This window comes from Chionomys nivalis, chromosome 9, assembly GCF_950005125.1.
Source record: "Chionomys nivalis chromosome 9, mChiNiv1.1, whole genome shotgun sequence".
Classification (NCBI taxonomy): Eukaryota; Metazoa; Chordata; class Mammalia; order Rodentia; family Cricetidae; genus Chionomys; species Chionomys nivalis.
The window spans coordinates 52,533,643-52,560,819 of NC_080094.1; the positions used below are offsets into that span (position 1 = coordinate 52,533,643).

General features: G+C 40.7%; 1 protein-coding gene across 1 annotated transcript; it reads right to left on the bottom strand.

The window, feature by feature from the left end:
* Positions 1–27: 27 nt before the first annotated feature.
* Positions 28–24,806, bottom strand: Eif3j (eukaryotic translation initiation factor 3 subunit J). The gene is made up of 8 exons (XM_057780221.1): positions 24,647–24,806; positions 24,460–24,563; positions 11,420–11,474; positions 10,571–10,662; positions 6,437–6,551; positions 3,339–3,500; positions 2,095–2,168; positions 28–1,648 (listed from the first exon to the last, which is right to left on the bottom strand). The coding sequence occupies exons 1-8, from the start codon at positions 24,690–24,692 to the stop codon at positions 1,517–1,519; spliced, it is 780 nt and encodes a 259-aa protein (XP_057636204.1). The 5' UTR covers positions 24,693–24,806; the 3' UTR covers positions 28–1,516.
* Positions 24,807–27,177: the final 2,371 nt, after the last annotated feature.

Genomic DNA, 27,177 nt, shown 5'->3' on the forward strand with positions numbered 1-27,177 from the left:
TGATCTTTTCATAATAAAATAGGTTTAAATTCAGTGTCTGTCATTATTACTGCTAAGGAGATCTTAGCCCTTGTCTGCCTTCAACAGTATTTACTGTAATTATTGCTGTGTAGTCACGGCCTTCCATTAATTCAAGTCATTTAGATGGTCCTGCTTTCCACTTAGTAGTCTACAGAGCTTTGAGGTTCCTATTGCCTATGGAAGAGAATTTAAAAACATTTTTTGACCTAGTGAAGTGACAATTATGAGGACAAAAAAAAAAAAAACCCCACAAATTTGGTAAAATGACTTAAATGATCACCCAACTTATGCTTAAAACAATAACATGAGTAGTAGGCGCCAATACTCCAAATAAATAGTTCTAAGGTACTTAATTGAGCCTCTAGCATCTAAACAAAATTTCCCAAATAAACAAGAGGAAAGCGGTATCTGTTGCTCTACTAAAGGCCCCAAACATTCCTGCTTCAAAACTGTAACTACATCAGGCACTGATTAAGCCTTGGTGAGTACAAAGAGAACTCCATCCAAGAGCTGCATCCTGTACTCAACTATCTCTTGGGAGGTAACACAAAATTTAAGTCCTCACAATAGTGATTTTATTAAATTAGTTGCTTTATAAAACATTGCGGATGTCATAATTGTTAACATAACAATTTACCAAACTGTAGTTAACTGGTGCAGTTTGCTGAGTATGTTTTATAAAGAAAAGGAAATGCCAAAACCCTGTTAAGTTTTTCTGTTGCAGCCTAGAACAACAAGATTTGTTTCTCAGACACTTGAATCAGGCAAATAGAAACAGTTCCCTCCCCCATCTGAAGTCCTCCATCAGTAGAAATAGGCCGATAAATAACTAGACAGTCAATGCACTGGAGCGTCCACCACTGGCACTGTAACAAATGGAGAGGTTTACCTTCTTCAGCTTCAAAGTTGAAGGGTTTTGGTCATTAAAATCTTAAGTATCAAACTAGTATTTTTCAGCCACAGTATCTTCACTCTGAGATAAGCAGTCTTCTTCACAACATGTTTTTAATATCCTCACGCTCAAATTTTAGACAAAGCAATTTTAATACTAGGTGCATCCCACATGCCCTTGCTTGCTGCAAACTGCTCTTCTCGACAAGTTATGAAGTAGTTCAAGGAGGTATGGTTAAGGCTGTATTACTGAATGGTGCTGGTAAATACTACACAATTTTTTGTCATGTTGCGACCTTTGTTTCCAATTTAGTGACTGCTGCTATGGAATCAGATAGCAACAATGACAACATTATTAGGTTTGTTTTGTTTTTAAACTATGATTTAGTAGCAATTGAAGTTCCCAATTTTAACCCCTTGGCAACAAGATCCAAGTTCCCTCATTTGCTCATTAGCACCTGAGTGTCAAGGGGTTAAATAACCAGCACGAAAGATACTGCACTTCTGATTGTAGCATTTGGCAGAACTGAAAGGAAAGGAAGTTGTGCTACATGTTGAAGGGATTGTGGGCAACAGAAAGAAGACACCAGGAGAAGATAGAATGTCACATGAAGTCTTCGTAGTCTTGTACATATCCTCCATCATATCCACCATAGTCTGCCAGGTCATCTTTCATAGTGGCCTTTAATCCCCCTCCAGGAACCACACCTTTCTTCTTCTTTTTGGCTTTGTTTTGCTAAAAATGAAGGAAGAGTTAAAATTCATAAACCTGTATGCTATGAACATTTCACCTGTCACAGCAAACACTTGAGATGTTAAAGCTACAGCATTTTTGGGGGTTGTTGGTGGTGGTTTTTCGAGACAGTTTCTCTGTAGCTTTGGAGCCTGTCCTGGAACTAGCATTGTAGACCAGGCTGGTCTCGAACTCACAGAGATCCGCCTGCCTCTGCCTCCTGAGTGCTGGGATTAAAGGCGTGCGCCACCACCACCCGGCTAGGCTACAGCAAGTTTTATTGTCTCAGAAAAGAACACAAATATGTCTATGAATGGAGACAACAGACACCACACTGCTGTTCTGTTCTAACTTAAAATTTCAACAGGCTCTTTACCGTGTTGAGGGAACTCTGCCCACAGCCCCACCCTAACATAAGGCATTTCTCTACACAGCTTGCTCTTTCTTACCTTTTCTTGCTTCTGTTTTTCACTGCAAAGCACAGTCAATGAATTGGTAATCTTTTTCAAGTCATCAATTTCCACTTTAAAAAAAGAGAAAGAGATACTACTAAACTTCAATTTTTAAGCATTTTAAAAAATAAAATCAAAATAGATACCCTACATTTGTAACCTAGGTACCTTTATTAAAACAACTATGAATTTCTCCTTCATAAATAAGCAGGTATCTGTTCAGTCTATATAGCACACTAAAGTACAATGGTCAACCCAATGAGTATAAGAACTGTAATTAGCCAGATGCACGCATTAAATCCAGCACTGGGGAGGCAGAGGCATGTGGATCTGAGTTCCAGGCCAGCCTGGTCAACAGAGTGAGACCCAGTATAGCCAGGACAGCAAAACACAGTGAAACCCTGTCTTGGAAAACAAAAGAACAATGTTTGTAAACTCTTTAGCCTTTGCATGGCTTCTTACTGTCTTCCCTCAGTCTAAACAAAGGGGAGACTAACCACAGCCTCTACAATCACTGAGTAGCAGCTACATAGAATATGAAATGATAACACACAAATGATAGGCCTCTGCCCCCGCTATGTTTTCTAGCCCAGGAACAACACCTTTTAGTAGTGGACAAACAGTAGATACAGAAAACGTTAGGGTTTTGTTAGCCCCCCACAAAAGAAACAGGAAAAACAGTACATACGTGTAAAATGAAAACCCACCTGGGCGTAATCATTACCACATTGATCATCCCCTGCTTAGTGATCATTCCTCAAAGAAACTACGACTCTTAATTCATTAAGAGCCTTTTGACACTCTTCAACAAGTCCCAAGCCCCTCACCACCCTCAGACATTCTTGGTATGGTGTCCCAACATTAGGGCACCAGTTCTGTTGGGCAATTTGGATAGCATCTCAAACTCTACTTGTAAAATCAACAGTTCCCAAAGAGCCCCTAGTCCATTCCCTCTAAAGATACTTTGTAGTCCTTTAGGAGACAATGTGACCTGCTTTGCTAGGCATAAATCAGCTATCTCTCTTGAGAAGCTCCCACACAACAATGAAAGCAGCCTGCCCCCACCCCCAAATACTCAAACTGGAGAACATTCCAAAAATAGTTGCTAAAATGGAAATCCCAAAAGTCTATATTATATAGCATTAAAGCTTATATTTTAAAAAAAAAAAAAAAAAACTTTCCCAAGTATGATGTTTACAATATAATCTTAACAAAAGGGGCTAGAAATCAGCATCACTTACATGAAATACAGACATCTCGAACTAAGGCTTCCAAAAAACTGGCATAATATAGTGATTTTTCATATTGTGTAATTTTATCTTTTAGTAACTTTCCAAACTCTGTGAAATCATCTCTTGAAGATGGGTTCATAGCATCTATTCCATAACCTGTATTATTAACACCTGCAGGAGAGAAGACCTGAAGCATTAGGAAGATACAAACATTGTAAGTTCATCAATGGGGACTAGAGAAATGGCTCACAGGGTAAGAGCTTCCCGTGTAAAGATGGGGAGAAAGAACTGAGGACACAAAACTGTCTTCTGATCTCCACATGCTCCTCCCCATAAACCAAGCTGCTATCTAATCAGTTTTACTCTAAAGCAGAACTTTATAAAAACATGTGCCACCATGACCTGCATGTGGAAATCAGAGGATAACTTTCAGTCCGTCCACCAATGAGAGTTCTGGGGAATCAAACTCAGGCTATCAGGCTTATTAGCCACTGAGCCACCACTCCAGCCCTAGGAAGCTTTTTAAACTACTGAACTTTTTAACCTGGGCCAGTGGGAGTTCCTGGACAGAATTCAGAAGGGTGCCTTTGAAATTCAAATATAAAAAAATTTATTTTATCTTGAATTTTACTGACCTCCAATTTAGCATTTTCTTCCATTTTAGGCAACAATCATATTTAATAACAAACCCCATTACTGTCTGCTTACAATACTGTCAACTACTACCAATTAAAAAAAAATATGAAGTTGAGTAGTTACAAACATTTATAATCCCAGCATTTGGGAGGATGAAGAATTCAAGGCCAGCCTGGCAAGAACCTGTCTGAAAAAAGAAAACCACCAACCAATAAATTACCAAATATGGACTGAGAATGTAGCTTACTCAGATAGTGCTTGATACTCAGATAGTGTATGAAGCCCTGAGTTCAATCCCCTGCACTAAAAACTAAAAACCTTGAATTCTTTGTGTGTCATGGGTTTTGGGGTTTGATTCCTGTTCCAACTGAAGTATTAGAAACACCTTTAATCCCAGCATTCAGAAAGCAGAGGCAAATTTCCTCTGTGAGTTCCAAGCCAACCTGGTCTATATATATAGTAAGTTCTACACCAGCCAGAGCTATAAAGACCCTGTCTCAAAAACAAAAGCTGTAACTAGAAAAGGAACCCACAGAATTTACTAGTTGTTCAAAGAAAGATGCTCTCAGGAGCTGTCCAAGAAAGACAAAAGGGATGGGGGGGGCACCAAGTGTGACCACCTACATTCAATCAATCCCTTGAACCCCCATAGCAACAATTCCACAAGCTGTCCTCTGGCTTCCACAAGCATCCTTGGGTACAGAAACCCAATAAATGTAAAAACTTTTTACAAAGATGGGAAAGGATAAGGAGACGGATATGATAAAAATAATTAGCTAACTCCAAAAATTAAACAGAAGTAACCATGTGTTAAAGCCTGAGAGAAAAATAATCTAGCCTAAAATTCTAGGTTAAAAGTATGTATGCTTCTTAACATACCTTTTTCAATGTCAAATAATGATCTAACAAAACCACAAATTCAATTCCTATTAAACCAAATAGTGACTGTTAGCTCATTTTCCACTTCTTAATTTGCAACTGGTACCCCCATGAGATTTTCTGCACTGAGCATACACACACATGGGCTGTCCTGAAGAGAGGAACACCCACAGTTACAGCCAACACTGCTAGAAAACCACTGAGGGTATGAACACACTTTCCTAAAGCAAGCCTCTTTGTTCTAGAGAAGGGGTTGGTGAATTTTTTCACACCAGGTAAGGACAAACTTGACAAATGAAGTAGTCTGTATTTCTCTATTTCTTTTAACTCTTCCTTAGGTATGCTGGCTAGTTCTATGTCAACATGACAAACTAGAGTCCTCTTAGAAGCAGGAACCTCAACTGAGAAAATACCCCCACCAGACTGGGTACATTTTCTTTTTCTTTTTCTAATATTTTATTATGTATACAATATTCTGTCTGTGTGTGTTTATGCCTGAAGGCTAGAAGAGGCCACCAGATCTCATTACAGATGGTTGTGAGCCACCATGTGGTTGCTGGGAATTGAACTCAGGACCTTTGGAAGAGCAGGCAATGCTCTTAACCGCTGAGCCATCTCTCCAGCCCCCTGGGTACATTTTCTTGATTTTTGATTTATGTGGGACAGCCCAGCTCACGGTGGGTGATGCCACCCCTGGGCAGGTGGTCTTGGGAACTGTGAGTAAATAGATTGAACAAGCAGTAAGGAACAAGCTAGTAAGCAGCAATCCTCCATGGCTTTTGCTTCAGTTCCTGCCCTGACTTTCCTGATGGTGGACTATATAAGCTGTAAGATAAATGATGGCCCTGAAAGGTAGGGTATTATGAAGGCCAAAAAAAAGAAACAACCCTGAACACAAGGCAAAGCCAAAACTGAATATTCTACATGGACCAACCTGCTCTGTCCAAGTCCTATCTGGACTTACGGCAATAGGATATCCCCAAAGACAGTTGGATATTTCAATTTCAAAGCCAAAGACAGCAGAATCTATCCAGTTCATAAGTTTAGGCAACAGTACACTTTACTGGTCTACTGGCATCTTTTGGAGGGCGTTGGGAGGCAGTCTTGCTATATAGCCCTAGTTAAACACCACTTCTGACCCTCCCGTCTCAGTCTTCCAAGTGTTAGGAATATGGGCATGTGTTACAAATGTTGTTTTATATATATGATACTATAAAATATTACTCAAAAAAATTTGAAAACATGTCTATACTTTGTCAAGTTATCTTAAATATATAAACAAGAGCTTAAAACAGTGTTCTAATCTCAATTAGAATGTGTGCATCCTTTAAAAACATAGTTTTTGCCGGGCGGTGGTGGCGCACGCCTTTAATCCCAGCACTTGGGAGGCAGAGGCAGGCGGATCTCTGTGAGTTCGAGACCAGCCTGGTCTACAAGAGCTAGTTCCAGGACAGGCTCCAAAACCACAGAGAAACCCTGTCTCGAAAAACCAAAAAAAAAAAAAAACCGTAGTTTTTGATCTCTCACAGAGAGGTAGTAAGACTGGCAGAATTTTCACCTGGAGTAGTTCAACACTGCACCCACCATCTTACCAAAAGTTTCTTTTGCTAATTCAAGGTCTGACTCTTCCTGTAGCTTCTTTAGCCGAAGTTTATCTGCTAACTGCTCTTCAGGTGTTAGCACTTTAGGTTCTTCGGACTCTTCTAACTAAAATGAAACACAAGTTTCACTTGTAAAAGACGAGCTTATAGTGGATAGTATAAATTTTATGTCATCAGCACTTACACAAAGAAACAAGCACATATTTGTAATCATACAAATGATTACTGTATTTTGGCATTCTTCTAAACACTTTAAAGGATATTCATATCTTAATTATATAGATAAATAAAGCATGGAGACACAGAGAGGTAAAACAATTTGCACACAATAATAAGGGTAATATTTGAACCCAGGAAGGTAGAGGCTATTTAGTTCCCCATCCACTTGTTGAAAATGAGTGGATGAAATTGAAGGTAAGATGAAATGGCACTCTTCACATGCTGCCACAACAGACATTGAGCAACCTTTCTAGAATATGGAGACCTCTATCGGGCATCTTAAAATATTTCTACATGCTTTCATCAATTCTATAATAAATATTTGTGTTAAGAAACCTGAGATATGGGCAGGGGGCTGAAGAGATGGCTCAGTGGTTAAGAGCACTAGCTGCTCTTCCATAGAACAGAGGTTCAAATCCCAGCACCCCCATGGTAACTTAAAAATCTAGTTCTAGGAGATACACAGGTACCACATGAACACAGTACAAATATACATACACACAAGACACTCAAAAACAATAAACTTTTTTTTAAAGGGAGGAGGCACTGAGATGACTCAGTGGCAAAGATTACCACTGGCTGTTCTTTTAGAAGACCAAGTGTTCTTCCCAGCACCCACACAACCACCTACAACTCCAATTGGAGGGAATCCAATGTGCTCTTTTTGCCTCCAAGGGCACCAGTCACTTAAGTGGTAGATAGACAGGCAAGCATGCAAGCTAAACACCAATACACATAAAATGGGATGGGAGGAGGTGGAGAAACCATAGCTAAACACAAAGATATCCACTGGAATACTATTTATAATTGCAAGTAAATCTAGTGACATCCTAAATGCTCACCTACAGAATGTTTAACACACTGTTCATCTGGCAATGTAGACATTAAAGATGTTTTCAAAACATCAGAAAAAGTTTGATTTTATTTTAGAGTTACAAATGTAACCAAAATACCAACATGACACCCCAGTAATGTAAAACTCTCACTTATCCCCCCAGCCCTCTGAAAGGGTAGATAGTAACTGGTGTCTTTTCTACAGACAACAGTTACTGGGGAATAGTGAAACACCTGCATGTTCCCGCCTATGTAAATTTTCATGTTGAAAACACATTTCCTTGTTAATGGAGTAGAAATGTAAAGAAGCTAAAAAAGAAAAATGGAATATTTCCAAGTGTCTTTAGACCTAGACAAAGATCAAAACTGAAAATATCTCAGTGTCAGGCTTAAGACAAACTAAGTACACTCAAGTTAAGGTCTCCTCAAGTTGGAGACTAATATAAAAGCCTGAAAAGCTGGCCAGGTGGTGACGGCGCATGTCTTTAATCCCAGCACTCAGGAGTTCTAGGACAGACAGGGCTGTTACGCAGAGAAACCCTGTCTCAGAAAACAAACCCTAAACTCCACTTCAAAGCTTTAAATTTTATTCTTTAACATGTTATAGTTTTGTTTGTGTCTTTTTTTTTTTTTGAGTTTTTTGATTTCTAAATTTTTTTTGAGATAGTCTCATATAGTAAGGGAGGGATGAGAGCACAGGTATACGCCACCATGCACATGTTTGCTTCTTTACTGAGACATGATCTCTATCTGTACCCCCCAGGCTATTCTATCCTCAAACCTGTAACTCTCTCAGTGGGATTATAGGCATGCAGAACCACAACCTGCTTGAAACTTCAATGTTTTTTCCTTATATAGTTATTCATTCATATGTGTGTACCATACATGGTGGTGGTGGTGTGAACAAGCACAAGGACAGCCTCCCCTACCCCTGCCCCCGAGCTGGTCTCAAGCTCATTATGTAATTTAGGATTACTCAAACTTCTTATCCTCCTGCTTCCATCTCCCAAGCAATGGGATTATAGGCATGTAGTGCCACATTGTTTTATGAAGTGCGAAGGATTGAACACATGGTTTTGTAGATGGTCCTGTAACCATCTACACACTGGCAGCACTAAGTAGACTCTTTAGTTTTTAAAAACAGCGTATGAAGTTGGGAAGGAGAGTAATGGGGAAGACAGGAGGGGAGGAACTAGGGGTTTCAACTAAACACATTATATACAAGTATAAAAGTCTCAAATAATAAACTACTGTGCTTGAGTAAAACACAAGTTACAAAAACCTTATTAACAAGTTTATATGAAAACAAAGAATTTTTTTTTTTGGCAGAGTCAGACATGGTGGCACACACCTTTAATACCAGCACTTGGAGGCAGAGGCAGGTGGATCTGAATTTGAGGCCAGCCTGGTCTACAGAGCGAATCCCAGGAGAGACGGAGTTACACAGAGACACTGTCTCCCCCACATAAAGCAGACTGACCATAGCACCTTTCACACAAGCAAGCACTCCATCAATGAGCTGCATCTCACAGATGTGGATCTCATGCTTCATCTCTTTCGCTGTAAAAACAAGCTATACAGACATAGCTAAAAATAGTTTTCTAAAATATCAGGTATATTACATAAATACAACCTGATACGAAAAACATCCCCTTTTCAGAGTTTAAAGGTAAAATGTATATTAGTTATATTAAACAAAACAAAAATAGCTGAAACAAATCTGGGGACACATTAACAATATTAGGTGATATTTGTTGTTTTTGAGACAGTCTCACACTATGTAGCCCTGGATGACCTAGAACTTGCTATATAGACCAGGCTAGCATACAATTTTTAGCAATCCTCCTCTTTCTGCCTCCTACATGCCAGGATTATAGGTATGGATACCACCAACATTTGGCTTTATGGTACTGGGCCTTACAGTACAACTCAGGCTAGTCTTGAACTTACAGTAATGTAATTCACACTTCCAGAGTACTGGGATTTCAGGAGTATACCATCACGCCTGATTATTTTCCTACTTTCATATTTGAAGATATCTTTTTAACAAAAAGTAAAGAAGTCAAGGGGGGGTTGTGCAGCCTTTAATTCCACTCAGGAAGCAGAGGCATACAAACAGATCTCTGAGTTACAGGCCAGCCTGGTCTACAAAGTGAATTCCAGAACAGCAAAGGCTACACAGAGAAACCCTGTCTCAAAAAAAACAGAACAAAACAACAACAAAAAGTAAAGTACTAGAGGTATTTCCATGTTATGTATTATTATGGGAAGATTTCTACAGTAAAGTAAATAAAAATGAAGTGGAAACTACAGAAGAAAGGACAGCCAGTTAGCGGTGCACATCTATAATCTCTGTGCTTGGGAAGTGGAGGTAGGAAGAAATCAAGTTCAAGGTCAGCCTAGGTTACACAACTAGAGTCTGTCTCAAAGAGAGCTGGGGATAATACACACCACAGAAATATAAAGGTGTGATGGAAAGATAAGGAACAAGTGTTTACATGAGGGATAGTGGGAAAGACAGAATAAGGAATAGTGTTTTATATTAATTTGAATTATGAAATGTTTCCTATTAAAAAGAAAATTAATAAATATAACAATATTTCTGGATCCTGCTACAAATAATCGAGAATAAAACCACTTTAGGACATGACAAAGGTTTGCTCAGTGTATTCTCTGTGTATGACTGTGACTAGAAATAGCTGTGGGTGGGCTGGGCATACAGCGCAGTGGCAGAGGGATCACTTACATTCATGAGGCCCTGAATTCAATCCCAGCACTGAAAGAAAAAAAAAAGCAAAACTGCAGGTGCTAGAAAAAACATTAAGTGTGGTCACTGCACAATCTAACTGTTTTAATGAGACTGAAAATATTTTCAGATGTAAGACTTTTTGGGTTGGATTTTTGCACCAAAAATCCCTTTGCTCTGGGATGCACCTATCTTATGGTATATCCACTTTGTCTTTACAGAGCCCTTCAAGTTGCAAGGTAATATTTGCAGCCAGTTAAGACGCTGTACCACAACTGACACATTATGAATTCTGTATGCATTTTACGGAAACTGACAGAACTTACCCTCTTTCTAATTTCTTCTTGCCTTTTCTTCTGCTGCCGTTCTTTCTCTTTTATCTTTTCTGCTATTTTTTTCTTTTCTGAAATTTTTACTTCTGAAAGAAATATTTTATTTACAATTATATTGAATACTTTCTAGTCTGTGGCTTAGGCAGATATGATACTTGAACACCTGAAGAGACAAAACCTCCCTAGCTTTCAGAGTCTATGGTGATATTCTGGAAATGATAAAAGTTCCAGTACTCTTCCTTTTCCTTTCAAATCTTATCCCCAGCCGGGCGGTGGTGGCGCACGCCTTTAATCCCAGCACTTGGGAGGCAGAGGCAGGTGAATCTCTGTGAGTTCGAGACCAGTGTGGTCTACAAGAGCTAGTTCCAGGACAGGCTCCAAAGCCACAGAGAAACCCTGTCTCGAAAAAACAAAAAAAAAAAAAATAAATTAAAAAAAAAAATCTTATCCCCAAAGATCCAAATAGACAAATAAGATTATTCAAACAGGGCTGGAGAGATGGCTCAGTGGTTAAGAGCATTGCCTGCTCTTCCAAAGGTCCTGAGTTCAATTCCCAGCAACCACATGGTGGCTCACAACCATCTGTAATGGGGTCTGGTGCCCTCTTCTGGCCTGCAGGCATACACACAGACCGAATATTGTATACATAATAAATAAATATTTAAAAAAAAAAAGATTATTCAAACAACACCATTTTCTCTACTCTTTTCTCCTACCTAGATGACCCAGCAATCAAACAGAAAACCAGTAGGTACTTAATCTGACTGTTGTACAAAAGTACAAGAAAAGGAAAATATACAAAGAGATTTGGTTTAAAACAACGAAGCAGCATCATTAGCTCACCTGGTTTTACTTCTGCTTCCTCTTTATTTTCGTCATCATCATCATCCCAGTTATCCTGAAGACAAGAACCTCCATTAGTAATTCTTTTTTTATATATTTATTTATTATGTATGCAGCATTCTGTCTGTGTGTATGTCTGCAAGCCAGAAGAGGGCACCAGACCTCATTACAGATGGTTGTGAGCCACCGTGTGGTTGCTGGGAATTGAACTCAGAACCTTTGGAAGAGCAGGCAATGCTCTTAACCACTGAGCCATCTCTCCAGCCCCTCCATTAGTAATTCTTGCACATTTTCTTTCCCACAAGATTTCTACGTTTGGGGGCTGGAGAGATGGCTCAGCGGTTAAGAGCACTGCCTGCTCTTCCAGAGGTCCTGAGTTCAATTCCCAGCAACCACATGGTGGCTCACAACTATCTGTAATGGGGTCTGGTGCCCTCTTCTGGCCTGCAGGCAGACACACAGACAGAATATTGTATACATAATAAATAAATAAAAATTTAAAAAAAAAAAAAAGATTTCTACGTTTGCCGGATGGTGATGGCCCACACCTTTAATCCCAGCACTCGGGAGGCAGAGGCAGGTGGATCTCTGTGAGTTCGAGGCCAGCATGGTCTACAAGAGCTAGTTCCAGGACGGGGTCCAAAAGCTACGGAGAAACCGGGGGGGGGGGGGGGGGGGGGGGGGAATCTCTATGGTTAACTCTGCACAAACAAGTTTGTTGGTAATTTTGGTATTATAGCCTTTGTAACAGTAAGGCCCTTAGCCAAAGGTTATCTTCTCATTTTTTCAAGTCTACTTCCGTATCTCAGGAGTATAATAAGTTTTACATGTTTTTCTTTGGGTCTGTTCCTAGTATTCTGTAAATTCTGTTGCTTTTGTAAGTTAAATTTCCCTTGCTCCCATCATGCCCTATAATTAGTTATTTGTATGCAGCAAAGGTTAGTGGGCTTTGAACATTAGTGAAGGACAGAGTCCAGTATAGCCTAGCCTGGCCTTGAACTCCTTCCCGGTCTTTCTGCCTCCACTTCCCAAGTGGTTGGAGTACAGGTTACCACTCCCAGCCTTTGAACAGCAATTTTACCACTTAAGATTTACTATCAATTCCTTACTTATAATTCTCTAATTAAAAAATTTGCAATGTTTCAGAATTCAAAACATTCTTGAGTATCATCAACATGTTGGCACAAGAATATTCCATACTTGGGGTGCGGGGGTGCTGCATGCCTTTAATCTCAGCATTTGGGAGGCAGAGACAGGTGGATTTAGTGAGTTGAGGCCAGCCTACAGAGTGAGTTCCAGGACAGCTAGGGCTGTCTCGAAGAAGGAAAAAAAATATTCCATACTTACAACAAATGGACCTAGTACCACAAGCCTGAATATAATCCCAGCTACTTGAAAGGTAAATCAAAGTTTAAGGCCTGCCTCTACGAAGTGAGTAATCCTGTTTCAAATTAAAGAGAGAGAGAGAGAGAAAGCAACTTATATAATAAATTGCTTGCTTGGCATGCACAAGACCCTAGGTTTAATTCCCAGTACTACCAAAAACTAAAAATAACAGAAAATTCCACATCTGACCCATTGATACATCTTTTGTCAAACAGAATGATTAAAATAGTGTATAAATTACCTTCCAGCTATGGGTATAAGGTATATTTAAAACAAAAGAATTTCATGTTTACTTGGGTCCCATACTATTACATATACATATATATAAATACCTCAAAATCTGAAGCGAAAAAAGCCCCTAAATGGAAGTATTTCTGCCCCAAGTATTCTGGATAATGGATATACTATACAACCAGTACACATCACCTAAAAACAACAGAAAGGGCACACTACTTCTTGACTTTTGAGATAGGGTTTCACTATATATTCCATGCAGGCCTCCAACTCAGCAATCTCCCCACCTTTGCCTCCAAGTGATGAGATCGAAGACATGAAGAAGGCCCTCCACACCAGCCTGACAAATTAATTCTTCTAATTGTACTTGCTAATCTCCAGTACACTAGTGAACAGAATAGAGATGATAGGCACCCTTTTCTGTTCCTCTCTTAATGAAATTGTCCTCCAAATACAGTAAAATCTATGAGTCACTGGCTTTTGCTACCTCTAGATTTGCATTAGATTTGCATTAAGTCAAAAAAAAATCTCACATCAAAGAATTCACCATGTTTTCTTCTAGAATGTATATTGTTTCATTGTTTTTTTTTATTTAAACCCCTGATCTATCGATAGTAAAAAACCACAGACCTTGTCATATAGACTAAAGCTTGCAGTGACCCTGTTCTATCTCCTGAGTGCAGAGGTTAAAATGGAACTAACGCCCATTTACTACCACACTGCTTTCATTACAGAAGATTTATGGTGTGTCCAATGTCTGTATACATAAAATAATGTGTTTTTAATGTCATTCCCCATTTTAGGATTTTTTTTAAAAAGATTTATTTATTCGTTATATATACAGTGTTCTGCCTGCATGTATATCTGAAGGCCAGAAGAGGGCACCAGATCTCATTACAGATGGTTGTGAGCCAGCCCGGTTAGGATTTTTTATGTTTCTGCTGTTTGTTTTTCCATAAGCCTTTATATCCACTTATCTAATGCCATAAAAAGCTTACCAATTAAAAATACAAGATAACCAAGCTCAAATTTATAAGCCTTAAGTAGGTTGCTGTCTTATTTTTAATTTGACAAAGTCTACCTATATAGCCCAAAATGGCCTTCCCTTACTGCATTTTGAGATTACACACATGTGTACTGCCCATTGCTTTTCAGTTGTTTCGTTCACCAGATGGACCAAGTACGCTGCTCTCTAATCAATGGGTTATTTGTTTCCAGCGGTATTGCTTACAACACAATCATAGTCAATGAATCAAATTACACAGTATTTTTAGGCACAGTATTAGAGATGAGTGAGGAACTATTCAAACCTTTATGGTTCTGCCTCCTTAAACCAGGCAAGGCACTGAGGTAGACCTATAATCTGTTTTTTCTATGCCTAACTCTATACTGAGCTACATATAAACCTAATGTCAAACAATTTCTGAAGACACTATAGAATTTACAAGATTCCAGTTTAGCAGGGATGGAGACAGTCCTCAATTTAAATTATGCTTTAATCTATAGGTAGAACACAGTCTCAGCAACCACCAGCACAGTATGACATGTCATTTAAAGATGAGCCATCAGAGGGAAGATGCAAAGCAGGAAGCCCTAACGCCATTAGAAGAGGCAACAGCTGACTAATCCCACAGCTATGACACAAACACAAGCGTCTAGTTTTATAGCATTATAGACCGCAGGTCTAAATCAATGCAGGTATATATATACACTAAACCTCAATAAAAACAAGTTTGTACATCCAGCAAAGAAATTAAAAATATATCCTCCTGATTGGAATAATTTCATATACAAGTAAGTATGTGTATGTATAAGTTTCTAAAACATTCTATTTTCTGCGTTTGGGTGTTCTGCCTTCATGTATGCCTATGTACCACTTGTGTGACCAGGGAGTCCAGAAGAGGATTCAGATGTCCTGGAACTGGAGTTACAGTTGTAAGCTACCATGTGAGTGCTGGGAAATCTAACCTGGTTTCTCTGGAAGAACAGCCAGTGCTCTCAATGAGCTAACTCACCAGTAAAAAATATATTTTTACAATCACTTGTCAGTTTAACCCATGGTTTCGAGTTTTATCAGACTGAAAACAAATTAATTATTCATTATTTGAATAACTAAGATATAAGAGTTGGAAATAAAAAATCAGAGCCAGGCAGTGGTGGCGCACACCTTTAATCCCAGTACTTCGGAGGCAAGAAGTAAGTGGATCTCTGAGTTCAAGGCCAGTCTGCTCTACAAAGCAAGTTCCAGGTCAGCTAGGACTTTTCACAGAGAAACCCTATCTCAACAAACAAAAAATTAAAAGTAAAAAGTTTGTATTATTACCTTACTACTATGCCTTAGTTTTCACATGAAAACTGTAGTGCAAAGGGAACCAAAGAGCTACCAACAGAAGTTAACTATCAAGTATTTCAGGGTCTGTAATATGCTGCTTAGACAGTGCTTCAGATAGGAGGGTACTGTATTTCCAGTAAGTGCAGATTTAAAACCGAGATAATAGTAGTAACAGAACATATTGATGAACATTTACTTTACACCCAAAATTATGCTAGGAGCTTTTTCTTGTTGTAACATTAAGGCTAATTCTCATAACTCTCCTCAATATACGGCAGCAGCATCCCTTTTTACAGAAAAAACTGTGGTCCGGATATAGCCAACAAATGATCTTAGTAAGAAACAATATAGGGACTTGCATTGAGTGGCTCAAAGTGACAAAGAACTTCCTGAGACTCAGAATATAGAGTAACTGCAAACTGAGTTTCTCCTACTAATATTTGTTCTTTCAATTAGTTCTAGAATGAACTCCCCTAGATCATAGGGAATCTCAAAAAAAAAAAAAAATACACAGTAAGGTACATGCTAATATGTAAAATGTGCCCAGATACATAAAACTGTATTAATTACACACCTTCAAAACTCAGGGTGCCTATTATTTTGTTTAGAAATTTAAAAATCTCGAAGTCTGTCTGGTACCACAAAGCCAAGAGAGAACTATCACTGAAAATAAACAGTACCCTGGTGATACCTTCAACACAGAGAAGCACCCTTAGTAGCTCCTCCACACCAACTCTATATACCATGTCCCTATTATGAAATGGTTTCCTATAAAAGATAACCCAGCTCCCATCCATGCAAACAGGAGGCTCCCTAGAAATTCCCCATTTTATCAGAATCCCCCCCCTTTTTTTTTCGGTGGGGGTGTAGGGTATTGTAGTGGGGTCTTGCTGTGTAGCTCAGGCTGGCCTTGAACTCACAATCCTCTGACTTCTACCTTCAGAATGCTGGGATTTGTGGCAATGTCACTAAACCAGGCCAGAAAGGGAAGGGTTTTAGTAGCCAAAGACGTAGTTCCTGTAAACAAATTCTAGGCAGAGTCATGACCCCACCCCAATGCACAAAGGACCATGAAAGGCAAGTCACTGTCTATCATCATTACCTTCAAATACACTCAACAAACCTGTCCTGAAGTTACTACTAAATTGTCATATTAATTTTCTTAAGAGTACACAGAAGGAGGCTCAGTAGCTTTCCACAGGAATTTTTAAAATTTTGGCTCTTTAGCTACGAAATTAGCAAGTCCTAAAAATTTAATGTAGGGTATAGAATACCTACCACAATCGCTATTTATAAAAAAAAAACTGTGCAGACTATCCTGTAAACACAAGAACTCTGTAAACACTGGCAAGTTTTCAGATAAAATGACAAAAGTGTTTCAAGACACTTAAAATAGACAGTAAGCTTATCTATCACTTCAAAATAAAAAAGACCTAAGTGTTATTTGGTTCAAGATACAATCTATTAATATCCTATTAAAAATACCTTTCCGCTGGGCGGTGGTGGCACAGGCTTTAATCCCAGCACTCGGGAGGCAGAGGCAGGTGGATCTCTGTGAGTCTGAGGCCAGCCTGGTCTACAAGAGCTAGTTCCAGGACAGGCTCCAAAGCCACAGAGAAACCCTGTCTCGAAAAACCAAAATAAATAAATAAATAAATAAGAATACCTTTCCCAGAAACTGGGAATATATCTCAATTGAGACAGCATTCGCACAACTCGCATGAGGTCCTGGATTCAACCTCCATTGCTAAAACAAACAACAGACACTCCAGAAATCTGATCCAGGTATCCTGGTGGCTCATGCCTGTAATTTCGGCAGCTGGAGAGTGGAGACAGGAGGACCAGGAATTCATGGCCATCCTCTGTTACATGTGGAGTTCTAGGCCAGCCGGGACCATGAGACTATAACAAAAACAAAAACATTGATTGCCTTCCTGTAATGGCCAGCTCTGTAGAAGAGAGACTGTTTATAATTTCCTTATGCCTAGTATCATTCGAATTGAATCATTTGTCTGAAAGAGATGGCTGCTTTTCAAGTTCAAAATCTTTTTTTTTTCTAGACACAGTTTCTCGGATGCCTTTAATCCCAGCACTCGGGAGGCAGAGGCAGGTGGATCTCTATGAGTTCGAGGCCAGCCTGGTCTACAAGAGCTAGTTCCAGGACAGGCTCTAAAGCTACAGAGAAACCCTGTCTCAAAAAACAGAAACAAACAAACAAAAAAAAAAAAGACAGGGTTTCTCTGTGTAACAGCCCTGACTATCCTGGAACTCTATAGACCAGGCTAGCCTTGGACTTACAGAGATCTGCCTGCCTCCCAAGTGCTAGACTAAAGGCATAAGGCTGCCCCTCAAAATCTTTTTTTTTTTTTAAATATTTATTTACTTATTATGTATACAATGTTGTGTCTGTGTGTATGCCTGCGGGCCAGAAGAGGAGGGCACCAGACCTCATTACAGATGGTTGTGAGCCACCATGTGGTTGCTGGGAATTGAACTCAGGACCTTTGGAAGAGCAGGCAATGCTCTTAACCACCGAGCCATCTCTCCAGCCCCAAAATCTTTTTTTCTAACCAAACACAACCAAGTATTAAAATCAAAACAAATACTTTATTTTGTTTTGTATGTATGTATATATGTATATATATACGTACACATATTTTATATATGTACTTAAATTTATAATAAAGTACCTATAGGTGGCTGGTTCTGCCATTTTTACAATACCAAAATGTTGAGTGTCATATGCAATGAGAGAATATACTCAAGTCTGAAAATGCTTTCCAGCTGAAGGAAGACATATTTATAGATTGTCAAACAGGAATAGCTTCAAAAGAGCAGTAAAACGGCTTTTGCCTCATAGCAATATCCCAGGAGCTAACATATACTTCTCTCCTTTTTTCCTTAAATAATTTAGTTAAGACACAGCAAAACTTTCTGATTCGCATTTCTTTTAAAGGTAGAGTAGCCCACTCTTCCTATGAGTAGATGACTTTGAACTTCTTACCCTCACTGAGATTATAGGAAGGTACCACAATCATGTTTATGTAATGCTGGAAATGGAATCCAGAGCTTCATGTATCTTAGGCAAGCACTCTATCATCTGAGCTATATCTCCAGCCCACAAAATACATCATAATTCCTTACTGGAAAAACAACTTCTTAGTACTCTGTAAAGTATGTGTTGGTTTCTGCTCTAAACAGCCTCAGCACCGACAGGGCTAGACTTCTCATAAAAATTCAGTTTATGGGGGCTGGAGAGATGGCTCAACAGTTAAGAGCATTGCCTGCTCTTCCAAAGGTCCTGAGTTCAATTCCCAGCAACCACATGGTGGCTCACAGCCATCTGTAAAGAGGTCTGGCGCCCTCTTCTGGCCTGCAGGCATACATGCAGACAGAATATTGTATACATAATAAATAAATAAATATTAAAAAAAAAGAAAGAAAAAAATTCAGTTTATGAAAGAAAGTTAAATGTTCTATCATCTTTCTTAAGTCCATGTAATTGTTTCAGTAAATTCTACTCCATGCAATCCAATTCATTAAGTTCTAGCTCAATGCCTACCTGTCTTATATTCAGAGTGATTATTAACAAACTCTACATTCTTGGCTGAGCAGTATCACAATCAAAAAACTAAACACTGAGTCGGACAGTGGTAGCACACATCTTTAATCCCAGAACTTAGGAGGCAGAGACAGATAGAGCTCTGTGAGTTGAGGCCAGCCTCGTCTACAAAGTGAGTTCTAGGACAGCCAGAGCTGTTACGTACAGAAACCCTGTCTCAAAAAACAAAACAAGAACAAAAAATACTTGTTGAGATAACTGACTCTGAAGTTATCTTCTGATTGCCACCCATACAATGTGGCACATGCACCCACACAAAAAAGGAAAAAAAATTTAAAGTATGTTTTAGGATTGAAAATGAAGTCCAATGATAGTATGTGTAAGCACTTGGGTTTACACTCCAGTAACTGCAAAATAACAACAACAACAATAGTTATAAAAAGCTAAGTAAGCTGGGCGGTGGTGGCGCACGCCTTTAATCCCAGCACTCGGGAGGCAGAGGCAGGCGGATCTCTGTGAGTTCGAGACCAGCCTGGTCTACAAGAGCTAGTTCCAGGACAGGCTCCAAAACCACAGAGAAACCCTGTCTCGAAAAAACCAAAAAAAATAATAATAATAATAAAAATAAAAAATAAAAAGCTAAGTAAAAACCTGCTATTTTACAAAAAGTATTACAATACTGAAATGATTGGAATTTCCTTAACAGTTCAAAGGTCAGACATGGTGGCTCCTTCACGCTATAACCTCAGCACTTGGGAGAGGCTAAAGCAAGAGAACTGACAGGGGTTGTAAGGACAGCCTTGGCCATAAAAGGCAGGCTGCCTCAGGGGAAAAAAATGATGGTCACTCTCTTCATTCAGTTGAGGATCAGGAAACAGTGAAGAACTTATTAAACTACTTCTGCATATATGTAATTTTCTGTAAAATTTAGAAAAATAATCTCTTCAAGATACAAATTTTCAGAAAAGCATGGTGGCAACCACTTGTAATTCCAGCACTAAGAAGGCTGAGGCTAGAGAACCTGGAGAATTCAAGTCCAGTCTCGTCTATATAACTCGACTGCCTCTCCCACCTCCCAAATAAAACAAGGTTGGGGAGATAGTCCAGGACATCCTGAGTTTGATCACTGGAACTGCATAAGTCAGGCCTCATAGCACACATTTGTAATCCCAGCACTTGGGAAGCCCAAGCCAAGAGATCAGAGTCCAAGGCTATCCTTAGGTACACAGTGAATCTGACACAATCCTCAGCTTTAGGAGACACCAATTTAAAGAAAACAAAAAGATACCTATTTATGCAAAATGGTCACCTTCTGAGTATCAGAAGGTGTTTTCTCTAAAACACAGATCTTCATGAGACAGGCATATATAATCAAAGAACTTGGATGGCTGAAGCAGGAGGATCCAAATTGGAAATCCTAGCTCAAAATTAAAATATAAAACACACTAAAATAAAATATAAATCCTGTTCTTCAGAATACTTGAAAAATGCCCTTACCCTGGAAATTTTAAACTATTACTTTGGATAGATCCTTAAAGAAAATGACTAGGGGCTGGAGAGATGGCTCAGTGGTTAAGAGCATTGCCTGCTCTTCCAAAGGTCCTGAGTTCAATTCCCAGCAACCACATGGTGGCTCACAGCCATCTAAAAATGAGATCTGATGCCTTCTTCTGGCCTGCAGGCAAACACAGAATATTGTATACATAATAAATAAATAAATAAATAAATAAATAAATAAATAAATAAATAAATAAAATATTTTTTTAAAAAAAAGAAAATGAGTAGGACATAACTGCTTAATGCTCAGTTTTTACCTGGGTTAATTCTCTGAGATTATGTGTAATAAATCAATTTATCTAGAGAAAGAATTGGCTGAGGGCTGAAGATACAACTCAGTTGTTGGCTCGCCCTGGACTCTATCCCCAAGTCAGCATCAACTGGGGGTAGTTGTACAGGCCTGCAACCCTAGTACTCGAGGTAAAAGCAAGGGGATCAGGATTCAAGGTCACAGAATTCAACTGGCTACACAAAGGCTGAGGCCAGGCTGGGGCCACATGAGATCCTGACTAAAAAAACTAAACATACACAGATAAAAACAAAACAAATGCTTGAGAGAGTTGAACAGTCACAAGCTTCCTCTAAAAATCTGTATACCTTTTGAATAAACCTAATTTGTAACTTGTTCAATGGGAAGGTTGACAATCTAGTAAAATGGTTTTAAAGCTGAGTTGTCCCTGCTTCCATTAAGTGCTCAATCCTGTGTCTACATCCTGCACGTCATTCCAGTCATATACACAAAGTAAAACATTCTTTCCAGACCTCTGTGTATCAGGATAGTAAGAAAGGTTCAAGTAAATAATGCCAGAAATGTCTGCTCCACTCACTTACAAACATACACACATAGACGTCTATCTGCCTGCCTGTCTGTGAGTGTCTACAGGAACAGACTCCAGATGCACAGCCACAGGGACTGTGACAGGAGCTCTAGGAATCTAACTCTGGTTCTCAGGAAGAGGCTGCTGCTCTTAACCCCGGCACCATTTCTAGTCACTTCTCATCTTTTTACTGGGAAAAAGTCTATCCTTTAAGAGGTTTGCAACTTAAGTCCATTTTTGCCACCGCAAGATAGCTTCTGAAAAGGACAGTCAGAGCGAGTAACTAAATAAACAGCATTAAACTGGCAATTTATAAAGGTCACTTTGTCCTGACATAAAATGAATAATGATAATGCTTCCTAAGGTTTTGTGATAGGACTCTCACTCAACTGCCAAAGTTGGTCCTAAACTCCTAGAATCAAGAGATTCGCCCCCAACTTCCCCAAAGTACTGAAACTACAGGCACTGGTCATCTCGGCATTTTTTTTAAAATTCAGGTATTTTTTTTAAAAATTCACACATTGAATTGTTTAAGGACTACAATTACTTGATTTCATGAAAATTAAACCTTGTTTGCATACCCCCACAAAAAGATTAAATGCTGAAAACAGACAGTGGTTGTGCACACCTTTAATCCCAGTACTTGGGAGGCAGAGGCAGGTGGATCTCAGTGAGTTTGAGGCCAGCTTGGTCTACAGAGTGAGTGCCAAGACAGACTCCGAAAACAAAAACAAACAAAAAACATGATCTTCAAAAAAAAAAAAAACCCACAAAATAAATCTCATTTAGCAGCCTAAATATGTGCATAGGATTTAAAAAAAAGTAAAGATCACTGAAAACTAATATTTATTGAATACCTATCAGGTGTTAGGTGACCCTGCTTAAGGCTCATTTAAAATACATATTCTCATGGTGGTGCACTCCTTTGATCCCAGCACTTACGAAGCAAAGCTAAGCAGAATTCTATGAGATTCAACACCAGCCTGGTCTACACAGTAAGTTCTAGGCCATAAAGGGCTACCCAGTGAGACCCTATCTCAAAACAAAACAAGCAAAAATAACAAAGTAACTATGTAATTAATGCGGTCTCATTATGACTATTTACATATTGAGAAAGTATAACTTGTTTATGGCCACAAATCTAGAAAATGCCAAGGTGACATTATAATCAGTATAATTCTAAAAGCCAGGAGTCAAACTATTTTTATGCTGTATCATGAGAATGGAAATAAACATTTCAACACCTTACTTTAAGTCTCTAAAATTTAGCTCTAAGACTTAGACTTATAACAGTTCTCAACTTATAGGTCTCTTTGGGGAGGGTCACGTGACCCTCTTACAGGGGTTACATATCAAATATTTACATTAAGATTCATAACAGTAACAAAATTACAGTTATGAAATAGCAACAAAAAACGTTATGACTGGGGGTCACCACACATGAGGACATGTTAAAAACATGTTAAAGGGTCACAACATTAGGAAGGTTAAGAAACAATGTGAGTGATGAGAATTATTAACATCAGGCTCAACACCATTTAGATGCCATAATCCCAGATAGATACTACATGGCATCATAACAGACAAATTTAAACAACTTTCTGGAACTTATTTCCAATTCCTCTCATTTCCCCAGCCCCCCTGCTTTGTTTTGAACTTACTTACTCCCATTCCTTTTTCTAACTTCTTTATTTATGTCTTAACTTCCACTTCCTAGGAAAAGTGAAAAATCAAAGCTGAAAATCTGCTGTTGCTGGTAACAGAAGGTTGGTAACAAATTATCCCCAAGCGCATTACACACAACAGGTAAACACACGCATGGAAGTGGCTACTCAATAAAACTATTAGTCATTATTAACTTCAATGTATGCAGACCTCACCTGTTCCTCAAACTCAGGCTGTCTGGTAAAGTGGATACATACTCGACACAAGTCAGAGACAGGACATAAAAATCCAAACACTACTACTAAATTCACAATGACTACCGAGCTCAAAATTCTGAACAGCAGCAGGACTTACAAAGTACTAGATTAATAAAAGGACAAAAAGCGTTTTCCAGTCCTTACAAAACTTTACTTGCAGAAATATAGGAAGACTTTGAAAATTTCAATAGTGGCCGGACAGTACTGGCACACACCTTAAATCCCCGCACTCGGAAGGCAGAGGCAGGCGGATCTGTGAGTTCGAGGCCAGCCTGGTCTACAAGAGCTAGTTCCAGGACAGCCAGGGCTACACAGAGAAACTCTGTCTTGAAAAAGAAAACTTCACTAGTATACAGTTATGGAGCTGAGACTTTCTAACTTTTTTTTTTTTAAATGAACACAGAAGATAATGACATCTAAAGCTGTAAGATGAGCCCGTGGGAGTTTTCAAAAACAATGAAGGTTAACAGGATTCGAACTTACAAGACAAAGAAAAACAAAACCACTGGCCCCTGGTCTACTTCAACCACCAAATTTTGGGTGTTTTTCAAGGCCTATCCCTGTGTAGATGAATTACTGTTACCTTTCCCTTTTCCACAGTGCCCAGTTCTGGCCTAGGTTTCTGTCCACTAACCTGCTGGTTAACTCGGCGCTCAGGTCATCCTTCTTACCGCAGGGTGGGGGAAGGGAGAGCTAAAAGTTGTTTTACTGTTCCAATTCTAGTTTAGGAAAAACCAAGCTCTTTTCTGCATCCAACCGCTGTAACGAGCCACCGACCCTAAGGAGCCTAAGTTACTGACACCTGGGAGCCGCGAACCGGGCAAGGCAGGCGGCTCTCCCTACTTTCCATATGGGACAAACACTGCAACCGAGTTTCCAATCTGCTCGGCTCGTTCCGGTGAGAGGTTCTGGACTGCGAAGCTTGCACGTGGGCCGACCCGACTGCTGCTGTCACTTCTCGTCGCCAGTTAGGATCCAGGCCGGAGAGCGGACCCCCGGTGAAGGGCTGGGACTCGGGCTGCCGCCACCTTCGGCAGAGTCCGGCCGGACACGCCGCCGCCCGCTGCCCACATGGCCGGCCGGCCGAGGGAACCAGGGCACGGCTGGGCCGACGCTCACGCGGGACCCACGGCCCGCAGGCCCGGGCGGCGCCCCGGGGCCCCCCGATCTGCCCGCCGGCCCGCAGCCGGCGCCTGCCCGAGCGGCCTGGCGCGCCGGCCCGCACCTACCTTCACGTCCTCGTCCTCGTCCTCGCCCTCCCAGCGGTCCCCGCCGGCCGTGCCGCCGCCCGCGACCTTCCGCATCGGGTCCTCCATAGAGAACGTGTCCGCGTCTACGGAAGAGAGGGAGTCGCGTTAGTCCACGCGTGGCAGCGAGACCGCCACGGCCCGCACTCGGGCAGGAACTTCTGCTCACCCCAAGAGTCTGAGTCGCCGGCCGCCGCCGTCGCCGCCGTCGCCATCTCGAGTCGGGATGAGCGTGCGTGAAGGGAAGAGCTGCGAAGAGTTAGCGCGGCAGAGGTGAGTCACCAGGCTGGTTCTCGTTGGCCCGCGCGGGGCAGGCTGGGACCGTGGCTGACTGGGCGCCCGGCCGAGGCCCCGCCCCTTCGGGCGACGCGAGCGGCGGGCGGGGCAGGGCGGGGCGGGGCGGGGCGACGCCGGGCTGGGAGACGCCAGCCCCAGCCGGGGGCCCCTGGAAGGGAAGGAAATGCGCACGCGTGAGTCGGGCGGCGCTCGTCCGTCGGCCGCGGATCGCCGGCTGCGAATGGACTGGGAGCGGCGTGGAGCGTTGGGTGGAGGCAGCAGACGGAGCGGTCCTCCCGCATCTTCCAGCCTGCGGGCTGGGAGAACGAAGTTGACCCCAATCTCTCGGGGTTTCCCCTTTCCGTGAGCCTCCGGAGGCCAGCACGGTGATTCTTTAACGAAAACATTTTGGAATTCCGTGGTGTGTGCCAGGCATATGCTCTAGTTTGTTCTCAACCCAGTAGCAAAATAGTTATGTAAACAGGTTTCGACATAGTGCTCTGGCTGCAACAAAAAGAAGCATTATGAGGTTAGATGTAAAAAGGTAGCATTAACGACGGCGGAGGATGCAGTTTCCAGTCTGCGGTAGGCTGCCTGCGGTAGGCGCTGGTGAAGTTGGAGTTTGAGAAACCGAGTGACTCCTCGGGTGCATTTAGAAGTCTTGTGGCTCTCACCTGAAAGAGTGCAATCGAATAGGTAAATTGATGATAAATCACCTAAAAAGGAGCATTTTCTTTTCCTCATTTGGCACTGGACTACAATTGTAAGGACATTAAGGGACGAGCTAGCTTAGATATTTTGTTGTTTATTTTCCGATATATTCAGGGGTTTTTTTTGTTTTGTTTTTTGTTTTGTTTTTCGAGACAGGGTTTCTCTGTAGCTTTTGGAGCCTGTCCTGGAACTCACAGACATCCGCCTGCCCCTGCCTCCCAAGTGCTGGGATAAAGGCGTGCGCCACCATTGTCTATCTATATTCATAGTTTTACAAATCTTTAAAAGATATACAGTAACCAGCCATTCTCATTAGTTTCCATTTCTTGCGTATTTTTGGTCTAAAAATAAACATTTCATAAGGTGGACTTTCAAGAAGTGTTGTACGGCATTATTAAATCGTGAGGCGACAGTCTATAAAGACAGCATCTATTTGTAAAGTTGGATTAAAAGTTAAGCAAGAGAGACGGCAACAAGAAAGAGAGAGGACACAATCATTCACAAATTTTATCTTCAACACTTGGCAAAGTACCTAATACATAAGTATAATTAATTGCTGTACTAAGGATAAAACCAAGAGCCTCTGCAAGCCTTGCACTACCACTGAGCTATGCAACCCCTAACCTCAGTGAGAAGAATTCAAGCCTAAATTAAGTTAGTTAAAGTAAGACCCTCAAGAAGGAAGACTTGTGCCTCCAGATCTCCCTTGGGTCTTTATCCTACTTGCCTGCCCTGAAGATTTTGAAGTTGTGTGATCTAAATTCCTTAAATTCTCTTTTTATACATGCATCCCATTGATCTGTGTCTTCAGAGAGCCCTAATATGGTGACTGAATTTATTGAAGCTCCGAGTAAGAAAGGTTATGCTTTAGGAGACTGAGTGATGGTGCATATCAAAACCTGAGAGCTAACCTTTATTTCTTGCCCTCTCTGTCCCCCCGGGACTCCATTTGCTACCCAGTTTTTGTAACTCTGCTTTCATTACTGAAATTGAGAAATTACCATTACCTGAATCAGAGAGTTTTAACTTCAAATTGGTGTTTCATCTTCATCTCTTTCTGCACAGTCCATCCCCCCACACAACAGTTTGCTTGCTTAAAACAGTGATTTATGCCAGACTGACCTGGCACCAGAGGGATAGCAAGCAACCTCTACTAGCCATGAAACCCTGCTGGGTTATACCTGGCCTGGCTCTGGAGTTTTCACACAGCCTCTTGGCCTTCCTTTGTTACAAATACCTTTATGCTGGCCAGTGTGGTGCTCAAACCTTTAATCCCAGCACTCGAGAGGCAGAGGCAGGCGGATCTCTGTGAGTTTGAGACCAGCCTGGTCTACAAGAGCTGGTTCCAGGACAGGCTCCAAAGCCACAGAGAAACCCTGTCTCAAAAAACAAACAAACAAATATCTTTTGCTGCCCTATGTTAATCTTAACTGAGAGTTTCCCACGAATACAAAACCTATGCAAAACTTGGTTTCAAGCCTGGCGGTGGTGGCGCACGCCTTTAATCCCAGCACTCGGGAGGCAGAGACAGGCGGATCTCTGTGAGTTCGAGACCAGCCTGGTCTACAAGAGCTAGTTGCTAGTTCCAGGACAGACTCCAAAACCACAGAGAAACCCTGTCTCAAAAAACAAAACAAAAAAAAAAACAAAACAAAAAAAAAAAAACTTGGTTTCAAGGAAACCCAGACAACCCTGGTACTTCATGAATCAGCT